Source organism: Thermobia domestica, chromosome 3, assembly GCF_964235325.1.
Source record: "Thermobia domestica chromosome 3, izTheDome1.hap1.1, whole genome shotgun sequence".
NCBI classification, from domain to species: domain Eukaryota; kingdom Metazoa; phylum Arthropoda; class Insecta; order Zygentoma; family Lepismatidae; genus Thermobia; species Thermobia domestica.
Genome location: NC_137456.1, coordinates 276,050,210 through 276,062,234, shown reverse-complemented (window position 1 = coordinate 276,062,234; position 12,025 = coordinate 276,050,210). Strand labels below are relative to the sequence as shown.

General features: G+C 36.8%; 2 protein-coding genes and 1 long non-coding RNA gene across 5 annotated transcripts in view; 1 reads left to right on the top strand and 2 right to left on the bottom strand.

Moving 5' to 3' along the window:
• The window catches only part of LOC145681070 (amidophosphoribosyltransferase-like), a 172,264-nt gene extending 166,039 nt beyond the window's left edge, over positions 1–6,225 (bottom strand). Inside the window, exon 1 of the mRNA XM_081752427.1 lies at positions 6,070–6,225. The gene's annotated coding sequence lies outside the window, so the exon portion shown is untranslated. The remainder of the gene's footprint in view (positions 1–6,069) is intronic.
• The window catches only part of Paics (PAICS bifunctional enzyme), a 90,767-nt gene that overhangs the window by 63,422 nt on the left and 15,320 nt on the right, over positions 1–12,025 (top strand). The window contains exons 1-2 of one of the 3 annotated variants that reach the window (XM_081752428.1): positions 8,347–8,588; positions 10,143–10,346. In XM_081752428.1, the coding sequence (XP_081608554.1) occupies positions 8,552–8,588; positions 10,143–10,346 (241 nt within the window). In that variant the 5' untranslated portion in view covers positions 8,347–8,551. Of the gene's footprint in view, positions 1–8,346; positions 8,589–10,142; positions 10,347–12,025 lie in introns of those variants that run through there. The other 2 variants (XM_081752430.1, XM_081752429.1) reach the window with 2 other exon arrangements.
• LOC145681073 (uncharacterized) overlaps positions 10,343–12,025 on the bottom strand; it is a 179,855-nt gene continuing 178,172 nt past the window's right edge. The window contains exon 3 of the long non-coding RNA XR_014130719.1: positions 10,343–11,444. This is a non-coding gene — a long non-coding RNA (uncharacterized LOC145681073). The remainder of the gene's footprint in view (positions 11,445–12,025) is intronic.

Sequence of the window (12,025 nt, the reverse complement as noted above, 5' to 3'; positions counted from 1 at the left end):
ACCTATAAAAAGACTAAAATCTTAAAAAAAACTAAAAAAGTAAAAACGGGAAAAAAGGAGGTAAAAATAAGACTCAATTTAATTAGAATTATATAATGCACAAGAAATACAAGCTTCTGATACGTAGTATACAATATACAGGTGAAAGAAACTTGATCAATGAAATGCTTTGCTTTGTCGTTCAATTTGCATTTTTGTTATTGTTTTTGTTGTCCAAGTTAAACGTTGACTCGTCAGGAGTGTTCCGATTTGTATAGTGCTTCAGAAACATTTTGAAAGTTACATTGTTTATCTTTGCCAACGGGATATTTGCTCCAACTAAGGCACTGCAAAGATCTTTGTAAAATGAAGACGACTTAGAATGTCCACCAGTACTTTGTCCTAACAGAAGCTGGTCTTATCAGTCCAGTCGTTGAAGAATGTTTTATCTTTAGAATTTTTTTTTACTAAAGAAAAGATGTTTGAGGTGATAGTGATTCGAGTTAATAACCGCTAAATTTATTGTCGAAAGATAAAGTGCAAAAAGACCTTAAGACATATAAAAAGATTTTAAAATACCAATAAACAAAAAACGCCGAAAAAGGGAAAAAAGGACAAATCCACAATTTTCTGGCCCACAGTGACCTAAAATGAACATATATTAAGCCTCGTCTTCGAGCACTCGTAAAAAAGAGGACTTTTTCTCAACTTCCGGGCCCTACTATTCATAACAGTAGCGCACATATTACTTTATTATATGCATTTTTATGTATATTTTGCAGAGTGGCTCTTTAGCAGTTACAATGTTCTATTCGTTACAGTTATTTGAGAAAAAAATCTTAAATATAAAATAATTGCATTGGATTATGATTTAGCGTCCCTTTTAACAGTGGAACTATATCGTTGCCAAAGCTCATCAACTGCAATTGTAAAGGTCTTTGGTGTGCGAGGCGTTCTGAAGTCTTGGACCGGATGTGTTCAGTCGGCAACAGATCAGGTAAACGCGTCGGCCAAAGAAGCAATGAAATCTCGTGTCACCCAGAAAAGGAAGACGTTGTGTGGCAAATTTGGTTGCATGTTATCCTGTTGGAAAGTTGCTCCACGCAAAATCTTCAATGAAAGGATCACATTATGTAAAATACCTTACCAATATGCTTTTGGTTTTTCTAGGCCCGTAAATGTATATTAGACCCTAACTGGGAGAGAATATAAGGACATCCGTACCATAGTGCTCCGTGGTTATCGCGTGAGGATAGGATGGAACACTAACTCCGTGAGCGGCAATGCTATAGTGTCTATGGGAGCCGTAGCAATAGGTCCCTTACAAAACCCCACCAGACGACTTCACTATTTCCTGCACAACGAAGTTAAAAGTTGGTATGCATCAGTATCCAAGATGTGAATGTCCTATCCAGCCATGCGCCCAGGCAGTGTGTCCTTTAGGTCCGTTGTAGGATGAAGTGATTGAGTTCCTACACGCTGTCTGGATTCTGTCTAATACGGACATCTTGTTGCAGAAGGATAATGCGCATTTGTGAGGTATCACAATCCTTTCGCGATCAAAGGCAGAACTTGCTGGAATTGCCGCCTTCAGTGACAAGTCACTGTTCGACCGTTCGAGCGAACTTACATCACACAATTCGGCCACAGTACTGAACACTGATTGTCTGACCATGACATGTCTCCGTTTGCTCTTTCCTGGGAGCCAGACCGGCGCACGTGATGCGTCACTCAGTTAAACTGTTACCATTTTTCTGTCGTTCTACCTTCAAATATGGAGTCAATCTGATATATCCTTATTTGTGTTGTATTTTAAATGTCCAACAGTGTGATTAGAAAATCACAGTTCAATTAGCACAAGAGTGTTTTTTAATGTTTGCATGTTTGTACAGACCTCCTTCCAATATTTTTTTATTTATGCTAAATCACTTTTCGTTTTATTGTCAACATCATCTTTTCTTAAAGAAGTGCGTTTCAAATGGGGCTGGCTAATAGCTTCCTGCTTGGGAGTTTGACAAACTCCCCAGCGTGGTTACTGCGGGGGTTGCGAGGTGCGAGGATCCTTATAGTGCCTCATAGGAATCTATTTGTTTGCAGAGCTTTTGCAAGCAAGTCTACCAACAAAAAAAAACTTTTCCAAAACGAAACGCTTTGGAACTGAAAATTCTCCACCCTCTTTTTCCCTGCAATATTGTTTGACATGGTTCTCGCCTGAAGGGACATGGTTCGCTCCTCCAAGTCGTACACAGAGGAGAAAAAAATAAACTTGCGCCTTGCCTAAATGCGAGATTGCCAAGTGGTCATAACTATTGGTTCTGTTAACCAATTAAGGTCAAGGCAGCTATGGAAACAATAAAGGCGACCTTGTGAAGAGTGAAGACAGATTGAGGGTGTCAGTAGTTAATACACTCGTGTTTGAATGAGTAGAAATTTGGCAGCATAGAGAGGTTTTCCTTTTCATATGTGTGTGCGTGAAAGAGAGAATTGGAGAGCAGCTTTTAGAAAAAGAGAGTTAATGAGGGAAAGGGGTAAGAGTTTAAAGATAACTGCAATCCCTGTCCTAAACTCGACTGACCAATGTCTAATGTAGTTAACCCTTGTCTTTCTTCACTTTCCTCTTCCGCCTATCAACCACGCCTTTGGTTGCTTAAATACAAAATGAGCTTCTCCATCATCTCCATGAGCTCCTACGTCAAAAATCATACAAAATGAGCTTCTCCATTGCATGTTAGAAGTATACCATGAAGAAGTCGCTATTATTGTTTATATTGTGGTTATTATTATTATTATTTATTAACATTATTAAATTATTATTATTTATAATAATGAAAAAACGAGGTCATATATTATGCACCACCTAAAATTCAAAGCATGAGCCGCCACTGATATATAGGGATGGATCCAGGATTCTCTGAGGGGTGCACCAACAACTACCAGTACATTTGAATTAATTTGAGTTTTTTAAAAAAAAAATGCATTTAGGTATCTGTGATATGAATTAGAAATTCCTTCGGAAATGCTATCTGCTCTCGATAAATTCTTTTCCTCCAACCTTCAGAAAATTGACTTAAACTATTGATTTTGAAAAACGCACTTCCAGCTCCTCACTTTAGGCAAGTGTGTATTTACAACGAAGGGGGGGTGTACGTGCACCTTTGCACTCCCCTTAAATCCGGCCCTATATATATATATATATATATATATATATATATATATATATATATATATATATATATATATATATATATATATATATATATATATATATATATACCGTATATATATATATATATACCGTATATGGGAATGGAATGGATGAACGGAAATATCAAATACATGAAAGATTTCGGAACGTAAAATTTTTCCTGGGACCACCTTGGCAGCATAGAGAGAAGGTTTTCCTTTTCATATGTGTGTGCGTGAAAGAGAGAATTGGAGAGCAGCTTTTAGATGTTAATTTTGTCATGACAGTATATATCCAACTTCAAAATATAGCCAAAAAAAAAAGTAGAAAATGAGAAGTTTTTATATTTAAAGGCTAGAAAATTGGGAGAGATGGACCCTTATGAGTATTCGAAGAAAAGTTTTTAAATTTGGAAAAAGTAAATCCTAGCACTAGTGGACGATAGAAGCATACGGAAGAGTTAACTGTAGGGAAGAATTCTGAAATTTTGTCATGAGAGGCATTATGAAAGGTATAGGCGGAAAATATTAAAGTTGATTGACAGCATGAACATGCATAACTTCTATATCAAAACTAACAGATTACCTGAGGATTGCAGTGTCTGGAAGCTTCATAATTTCAGGCTAATGACCTGCCAGTGGTACCAAACTATTCATGATGACAATGATAATGCTTTAAAGATTTCTTATATATATATATATATATATATATATATATATATATATATATATATATATATATATATAATATAATATAATATAATATAATATAATATAATATAATATAATAAAGTTTCCGTTAGATCTTTCCGTAATACTTATGAGTGGATTTCATAAGAATTAAATTCAACACTTGGAAACGTTTCAGCAAATAAGATTCTTTACAGTGGAAAATAAACTGTAGTAATTTTTAAACACAAAGACCTTCATTGCAACATCAGATCTGATATTTTGAAGGTCATAAAATAAGTGATATCTTCAGAAGTGAAAGGAGGTCTTTATTTTATCGCTACGGACGGTTATACGTCTCAAACTGAGGGGAACAGTAAGGATTGCGAATTAACGATTACAATATACCAGGCTGCCTCCCCCCTCAATAAAAGTGTGCAAACCTATTTGCAAATAACGTAGATCAATATGATTTCTCTATATCTTTTCCACACCATCTCCCTAGACTTCAACGCATTTACCATCTCTTCTTTAGCAACTGAAAGTGTAGAGAATGATTTCTCTGCTCCGGTAACAATTGATCAAAAGCAGCATCATCATCATCACTGAAAACTTTGTAACCATGGAGATGTTCCTTGAGTTTTGGAAAAATCAAATAAAATATTTAAGTTTTACGTCCCACGATTATGCCAGCTAGGCTAGAGGAGACGGTGATGATGGAATTGGGTGAAATGGTGGAATGAAGAAAGTGGGAAGAAACGGGAGAACCCCGAGAAAACCCAATCATACGATGTTTGTCCACCACGAAGCTCACTTGATGCGAATTGGGATCGAACCAAGGACCCCGTGCACCAGAGGTAAGCACTAGGGTGGGTCGTTTTGCCACTTTTTCTTCGGAACGAAATGTAATACCTGACAAAAGTGGCCAATCCACATGGACATTTCAGGTATAGATTTTTTTTCAAATCAGATAATATCTTCTGTGAGAACTATTGCATCAATGTTTCAAAATTTCACTGAAAATTGCAAAAAATACCAAAATTGTTCATTTTTTTGTTATGTTAAAGTAAACATATTTTTGGGTTTATACATGCCAGATGCTATGAAAACTGACATTCAGGTATAAAAATGCCAGTTATGTGCGCTTGGGGGGTATAGGGGTGCCTCCTCTGGGGCCGGAAAAGAGGGTAAATTCAGTATAATTAAGCGTTTCTACAACTTTTTTCGTCCTTGCCTTTTCCTTCGGGACCTGCTGGACCAATATGAAGATGAACGTGAAAATTGTTTTGGATAGCGTCGTCACTGGAGATGATACGTGGTGTTATCACTACGAGCCGGAATCCAAAAAACAGTCCATGGATTACCCATTTCTGCAAGTGCTTCATGCAGGTTCTGGTTCACCGTTGGAAAAAGTGCATAACAAATGGTGAGAACTATGCCGAAAAATGAGTCTGTAGCTGAAATATTGCTCTGTTTAGCTGTGCTGTTGTTAGTTATGTATCTCCATTAGTTTCCATAAAAAAGGATGCATTATTTTGGGAACGACTTTCGTAGATTTGACTGAAACTGTTATAATTGCTCAGAGATACAATATAAGCGAGAGGGCTGCGGCACATATAACATCAACTGTGCTTCGGGCAGCTTCAAAGGCTGGAATTATAACTTCTCAAAAATCTAGCGACATAACATCTGCTTGAACTGTAGACAGGAACAAAATAAGGCGTGCGAAACTTGCTCGGAATTTAAAAGAAAGTTCTAGAAATGATGATCCCATTAAAATCCTATACTTTGATGATAGAAGGGATGACACTAAAACATAAACAGGCATTGTTAGAAAAGAGCACTCATCACTTGTGGCTGAACGTGACTCTCAATACGTTGGCCACGTGACACCATCCTCTGGCTCTGCACATGACGAGACGAGAGCTATTTTCGAATACATCATGAACCAACTCAGAGTTGGCTTTGATAAAGTTGAGGTTTTTGGGTGTGATGGAACATACACTAACATGCTTGGAATGGAGTTGTTCTTCGAAAATTAGAGGAACTAACAGGAAAACAAATGCAATGGGCCATTTGTCTCTTGCATTTTAATGAACTGCTGTTCCGAGCTCTCTTCACGCATATTCACGGCGCTTATTCAAACCCCTATTCTTACACACGTCCCATAGTTTCAAAACTATCTAACTGTGAAAAAGCTTTCAGTGTTGCTATTCAAACCAATAAAATGTGACTTACCTCATCATAGTCCAGAACAGCACAGAAAACTCAGTAAGGACCTGAGATGCTTGTTCCAGATATCTCAAGCCATTGACTCCAGAGCATGCCCGGAAGAGCTGGTTTCTATGTTCCCTGGCAAACTAAACAAAGCTAGCTGTTGACTAGTGCAAAAAGAATTTTAACATTGTATATTGCAACAAAAAACCTACCAAGATATTAATAGAAATTGCGACATTCATACTTAGAGTCTGTGTGGTTATGCAATGCCGTATCAGAACATAGTCTTCCATTGCTGATGGTTCTCTCACGTCTTTGAGGCCATTCAAGGTCTAGATACTTACTAAGGGAATACCATGCTGTAATCCGTTCATCCATTCAGACGAATGCATTCTTTGCACTCCCAGAAAATTTCTTCTCGCCATGATGACTGAGGGTCGACTTGCTGTCCGACAAGATGCATTACATAAGATTCTTAGTGCTCGAGAATACGAAGCAGGGAATCTCCATAACTCTATTAGATATAACAACATTCCCAGACTAAATTTTGAGGCAAACGATTACACTGCAATGATCTTTTGGGAAAGCACTGATGTTTCAATAACTGAACTACCAGTAAGTTCTATGGACGGTACCAAACAAACAGCTCATGGTCAAACTTTCACTTCCTGACAACACTGTGCCAGAATGGTCCTTCACCGTCCATCCGTGCCACACAGTGGCAGTAGAACGAATAGTGAATTTGTCACTGAAGAAGCTTCCCGAGTATGTGCCAGTGATGCTAGAGGCGGAAAAATCAGGTCAACCTTACTTTCTAGGCAAGCTGCGTCTAAATTTCAATCAAAGTCCCAATTTGTGACAATTTTTCCTGACAGTGACTAATCGGATCAGTTCATCCGGCCCAACATATGGTTGGTTGATTGGATAGGCCTAGCAGAGGAGCCCTAGGTGCAGCCATCTCTACATGGTGGGCTCTGGGTCACTTGGCCAGGCTATAATGCCAGGTGAGCGAGGAGCTGCACAACCGCTTAACTGTACTGAATTTGCCCCCTTTTCTGGCCCCAAAGGAGGCACCCCTATTCCCCCCAAGGGCATATAACTGGCATTTTTATACTTGAATGTCAGTTTTCATAGCAACTGACATGTATTTAACCAAAAATATGTTTACTTTAACATAACTAAAATTAAAGAACAACTTTGGTATTTTTTGTAATTTTCAGGTAAATTTTGAAACTTTGAGGCAATAGTTCTCACAGAAGATATTATCTGATTTGAAAAAAAAAAATCTATACCTGAAATGTCCATGTGGATTGGCCACTTTTGCCAGGTATTACATTTCATTCCGAGAAAAAAGTGGTAAAACGCTGCACCCTAGTAAGCACTCTAACACTGAGCCACCGCGGCCTCTGCTAGTAGACAATGCACCAGCATACTGAGCAGCAGAAATTCAGTGTGCCAAACGGTTGTGAACCTTTGCCCCACCATATTCACCTGATCCGGTTGTGTCCGATTACTTCCTTTTCCCAAACATGAAGGGGATCCGTTGTGGTATAGGCGTTTAGCGGATGATGAGCTGGTCATTAATACAGTGGAATTCTGCTTTACCGTCTCTGCAGACTTTTGTGTAGATTGTATTAACGGTCTGGTTTACATATGTGAGAAATTTAATGGAATACAAGGTGAATCTATAGAGAAAGACGACGAAATTGCAGATTCCTAGCTCATGTCTAGTCAGGGGCGGATCCAGGACGGACTTCTGGGGGACAGTGGGTTGTAATAATGGTACTTAAGAGCTATTTTAAAAGCTCCAAACTCTGGGATGGGTTTTTATTTATATATAAAATAAGAAAGTTTCCTCTGCTAGGAAGCGGCGATCGGGGCAATCGACCCCTGGATCCGCCCCTGTGTCTAGTGTGGTGGGGTAAGAACTTCGCTCTTTCCTCGTATATATAGTGCAAGTAACACCATTTTTAAAATTAATTTGTGCACACATAATATGTTTTTGATTATGAATGACAGCAAAAAATAATAGAGAATGATATTTTTAAAATTCAAGAATATTGTAAACCTATTTAAAAGAAATAGGTGAATACTAGATCTTTTCTTATCTTGAAGCGTGACTTGTTATCTAATTCTTCTCATAGCAACCACACACCAAAGGTCAAATTAAAAGATTATTAGGTTATCAAAGGTTACACTGGTGTGAACCCTACCGAAACACATCTCCCGACCATCATTTCGAAATTCCAGATGGGGAGAAAAAGCAATGACGTTTGTGTCTTAGATAAAACAGAAATATGATGCAAGTGATATCGAAAAGAAAGTAAAACTTCTGCCAAATTGTTACATACATTAACATCTTATCGCAGAGTGCATTTTAAATAGTGGTATAAACAGTTTCAACACTGTGGGACTGTTTTCAGTCTTCTGTAAGCTGTGTGTTTCAATCTTAAAACTTTCCAGAAGTAAGTGTAGATGATATAAATTGATTTGTTCAGCCAAGATGGCGGACGTAGGAGTGTGCATGTGCATGAGAAGAAGTTAGTATTTGAAAATCTTTCTTGTAAATTGGTGTTTGGTTTAATAGGTTTCTCTTTGTCTTTTACGTATTTTTTTCCACATTCCTTTCAAATATTTAACTGAATGATGATCTCAGCCAAGATTAAACTCACTTGCACAATAAGCTGCGAAAGACTATGACCGGTACTTGTCAGGTAATACACGATGGCAGATGTGTGGTCAGTACATTAGGCTTTGGGTGCCACAAGACTTTAATTCGGTACCTCTTAATTAAAGTAGAGCATCTGATAGCCTCTGGGTCAAAATCAAAAAGTTTACCCACACTGGGATCAAAGCCGGGACCACAGCAACAATAATTAACTATATGGATACATAGAAATTATACAGACAAATTAGAGATCTGAAGCAAACAAAGCTCTCTCACGCTATTGCATCCCACTGTAAGGGCTATGACGAGCTACTTGATAATTTTAACAGAGTGATGCTAGGTCAGCACGTCGCCTGCCAACATATTAATTTCTGGCTTTCTTAATTGAAGATTACTGCATCTTAATTCAATTGCCTACATTGTTTCATAATGTTATATGAACACTGAAAATTACTCACATCCAGGAATTTATCACGGAATCAAGACTTGCATTGAAAGAAAAAATAATAATAAAACCGCACATTAAAAAATATCAGAACCAAATAATTCAATTTTATCGCACGTTAATGTTAGGTATTTCTGAATATATAGATATAGATATGTGTTAATCAGGGCGCAAAATTTGTCAGACGCGCTCGTCACTCCAAAAATGATGTTCGCCGATATCTTTCACGTACAAATTATGAGAGGTCTCCCTCTCCCATACGGCCTTTGGTTTGACAAAGAAAGAGATTACATCAGGACATAAAATTTCTAAACCAAAGAATTAGATTCAGGATAATCAATTTTGCATTCGATAATTCATATGCATGTTTTAAAAAAAATATCTTTCGATTAATGGTGGGATAGGAGGGGCAAATTACAACGTTGTGAAGACTTCACATTCCGTTTCTTTCTTTCTCTCTCTCTCTCTCTCTCTCTCTCTCTCTCTCTCTCTCTCTCTCTCTCTCTCTCTCATTCAACAAACTGCGCAGCCCTGTGAGTTTAGGCAGAAACCATTCCTACTGAACACCGAATTCCTACTGGCGAATTTAGGGTCGCTACCCCTAAATTTCTAGTCGCCAATGGCGACCTGGTGACCGAATATTTTGCGCCCTGTGTTAATGATGTCATTTGTAGAGGGAGAATGTATCTATGAATAAAACATAAACCGTCTCAGTTCCAAGTCAAGAATTACAAATTATTATTCAAAGCTCAAAATTTTAAAAATGAAACGTGTTTTATTTGTTTGCATTGGTACGAAAATTTACAATATTATTTCATTAACACAGACAATTCCTAACTATGGTACAGTCTTTAAAATTTCACATAAGATCATCGTTTAAAATGTTGTTATAGGTATATGATTGTTATAAGAAAATGAATGCAATTTTTAAAAAGTAATTCACATGATTCATATATTATGTATTATTTTATTTTCTTACAGTGGAAGAGTACAAATTAGGAGCCCTTGTTATTGAAGGGAAGACCAAGAAAGTGTATGATCTCCCAGAGTTGCCAGGTCATGTTCTTCTTCAGTCCAAAGACAAAATTACTGCTGGTGATGGAGCCAAAGCTCACGATCTCGAAGGAAAGGCAGCCATTTCTACCAGAACAACTATTAAAGTATTCCAACTTTTGAAACAAGCAGGTAATTTTCTGTCAATTTGATGTGACTTCAACAACTTTCGTGAATTTAATTTGATTCCAGATCAAATTTGGTGATATTCATAATGGACAGAAGGTTCTGCTATTCAATAAAAATTATTTGTGCTGTGTAAGATACGAAGAAAATCCACCAAATAAATAAGAGTAAAATTTGGAAAATTAATAGCTGTGTGTATACATAGGAGGCTGTTGATGAGGCTCACGAAATCTTTCAAAATGAATGAACGTAATGAAATTAAGATTACATCTGAAAGCTATTCTACCATCTTGTTCTGTTATTCCATTGATTTTTTATAGTTTTTTTTTATTAACAGGAATAGATAATCACATTTTATTGTTAGTTTGTTCCATATGAAATAACAGTTTCAACACAGATTTTGTCATAGACACATAGTTTTTTTTAAAAAAAATATTAAAAGTATGCATAACCTGTATCAACACGCTTCTCCCATCGATTATTTTTTTCTTTTTTATGCCAGTTTCAAAGAACGTCTTAGTCTTAGTCAATAAATTCTTTAAAAGTTACATTTTTGGCAAAGCGTTTTTTCACCAAATGAAGCACCCAAAATGTTTAAAGAGGTAGTAGTAGGGGACAAGTCTGCTGAGTATGGTGGATTAAGACAGAACCTCAAACTTCAACTCTAGCTTCTATAGGGTCACACGAGAATCGTATGGTTGTGCGTTATCATGGAGAAGAATTACGCCTTTTCTGTTCCATTTGCCAAGCTTTTTCCTCTTATCAGTAGCAGCAGTGTGTCTGAAAACTATGGCTATGCTTACTTCCTGTTCGACAATAAGTTTCCGAACAGTTTTGGAAGAGCTACTTAAGTTTTAACCACTACTTAATTTAACTATCAGGTCGTCACAGAGGATGCTCTCAAATCTCCCATAAGATTTCTTTTGTAAGGCCATATCTCCTGAACAGAATTTCTCTCTGTACACTCAATTCCTTAAATCAATGTTTCGAATTGCTTGGGGTTGTGAATGTACAGGTTTAAATTCATGAAACATAAGAGGCCGTATATTGTGCATTTCCATGTCTATACTTAATTTAGAATCTCTTCAATTTTTGTGGCTTAATCTGAAAAATAAATATATAATTATATAGGGCAAAGAACAATCAATAATATATAATAACTTACCTTAAGCGTTAAACTAAACAAGATATATTACAAAAAATAAATAAATAAAATAATCAATCAATACAAAGACGGGTGTGTTATCTGGAACGTCATAGTATTAACTGTTCTCACCTATTTTTTGTATACTGCATAATGACATGCCAATGAAGATGTCCTATACTACACGACCACTAAAAAGATGTTTGGTGTGAACCAATCAGTGTGCGGTGCGCTATTGCCAACTTCAACGAGAAATTCATATTTAGTGGTCAGTTATCGCTACGTTTCAGTCTCACAAAGAACGAACAACATGTGATAACAAGAAATGCAATAACATCAGAATATGTATGTTGTAAATAATTTAATCGAATATTACCGTTTCATTCGAATATTGCCGTGATAAATAAATTGATGTAAAGCAATCTAACGTTTCGTGGCATTTGTTACATCATATATTTTTGAGTGAATAGTTTGCCACGTTCCAGTATATCCAAGAGTCAAACATATCGAATCCCAAACAGTTTTTTTACTTTCTTTTTAA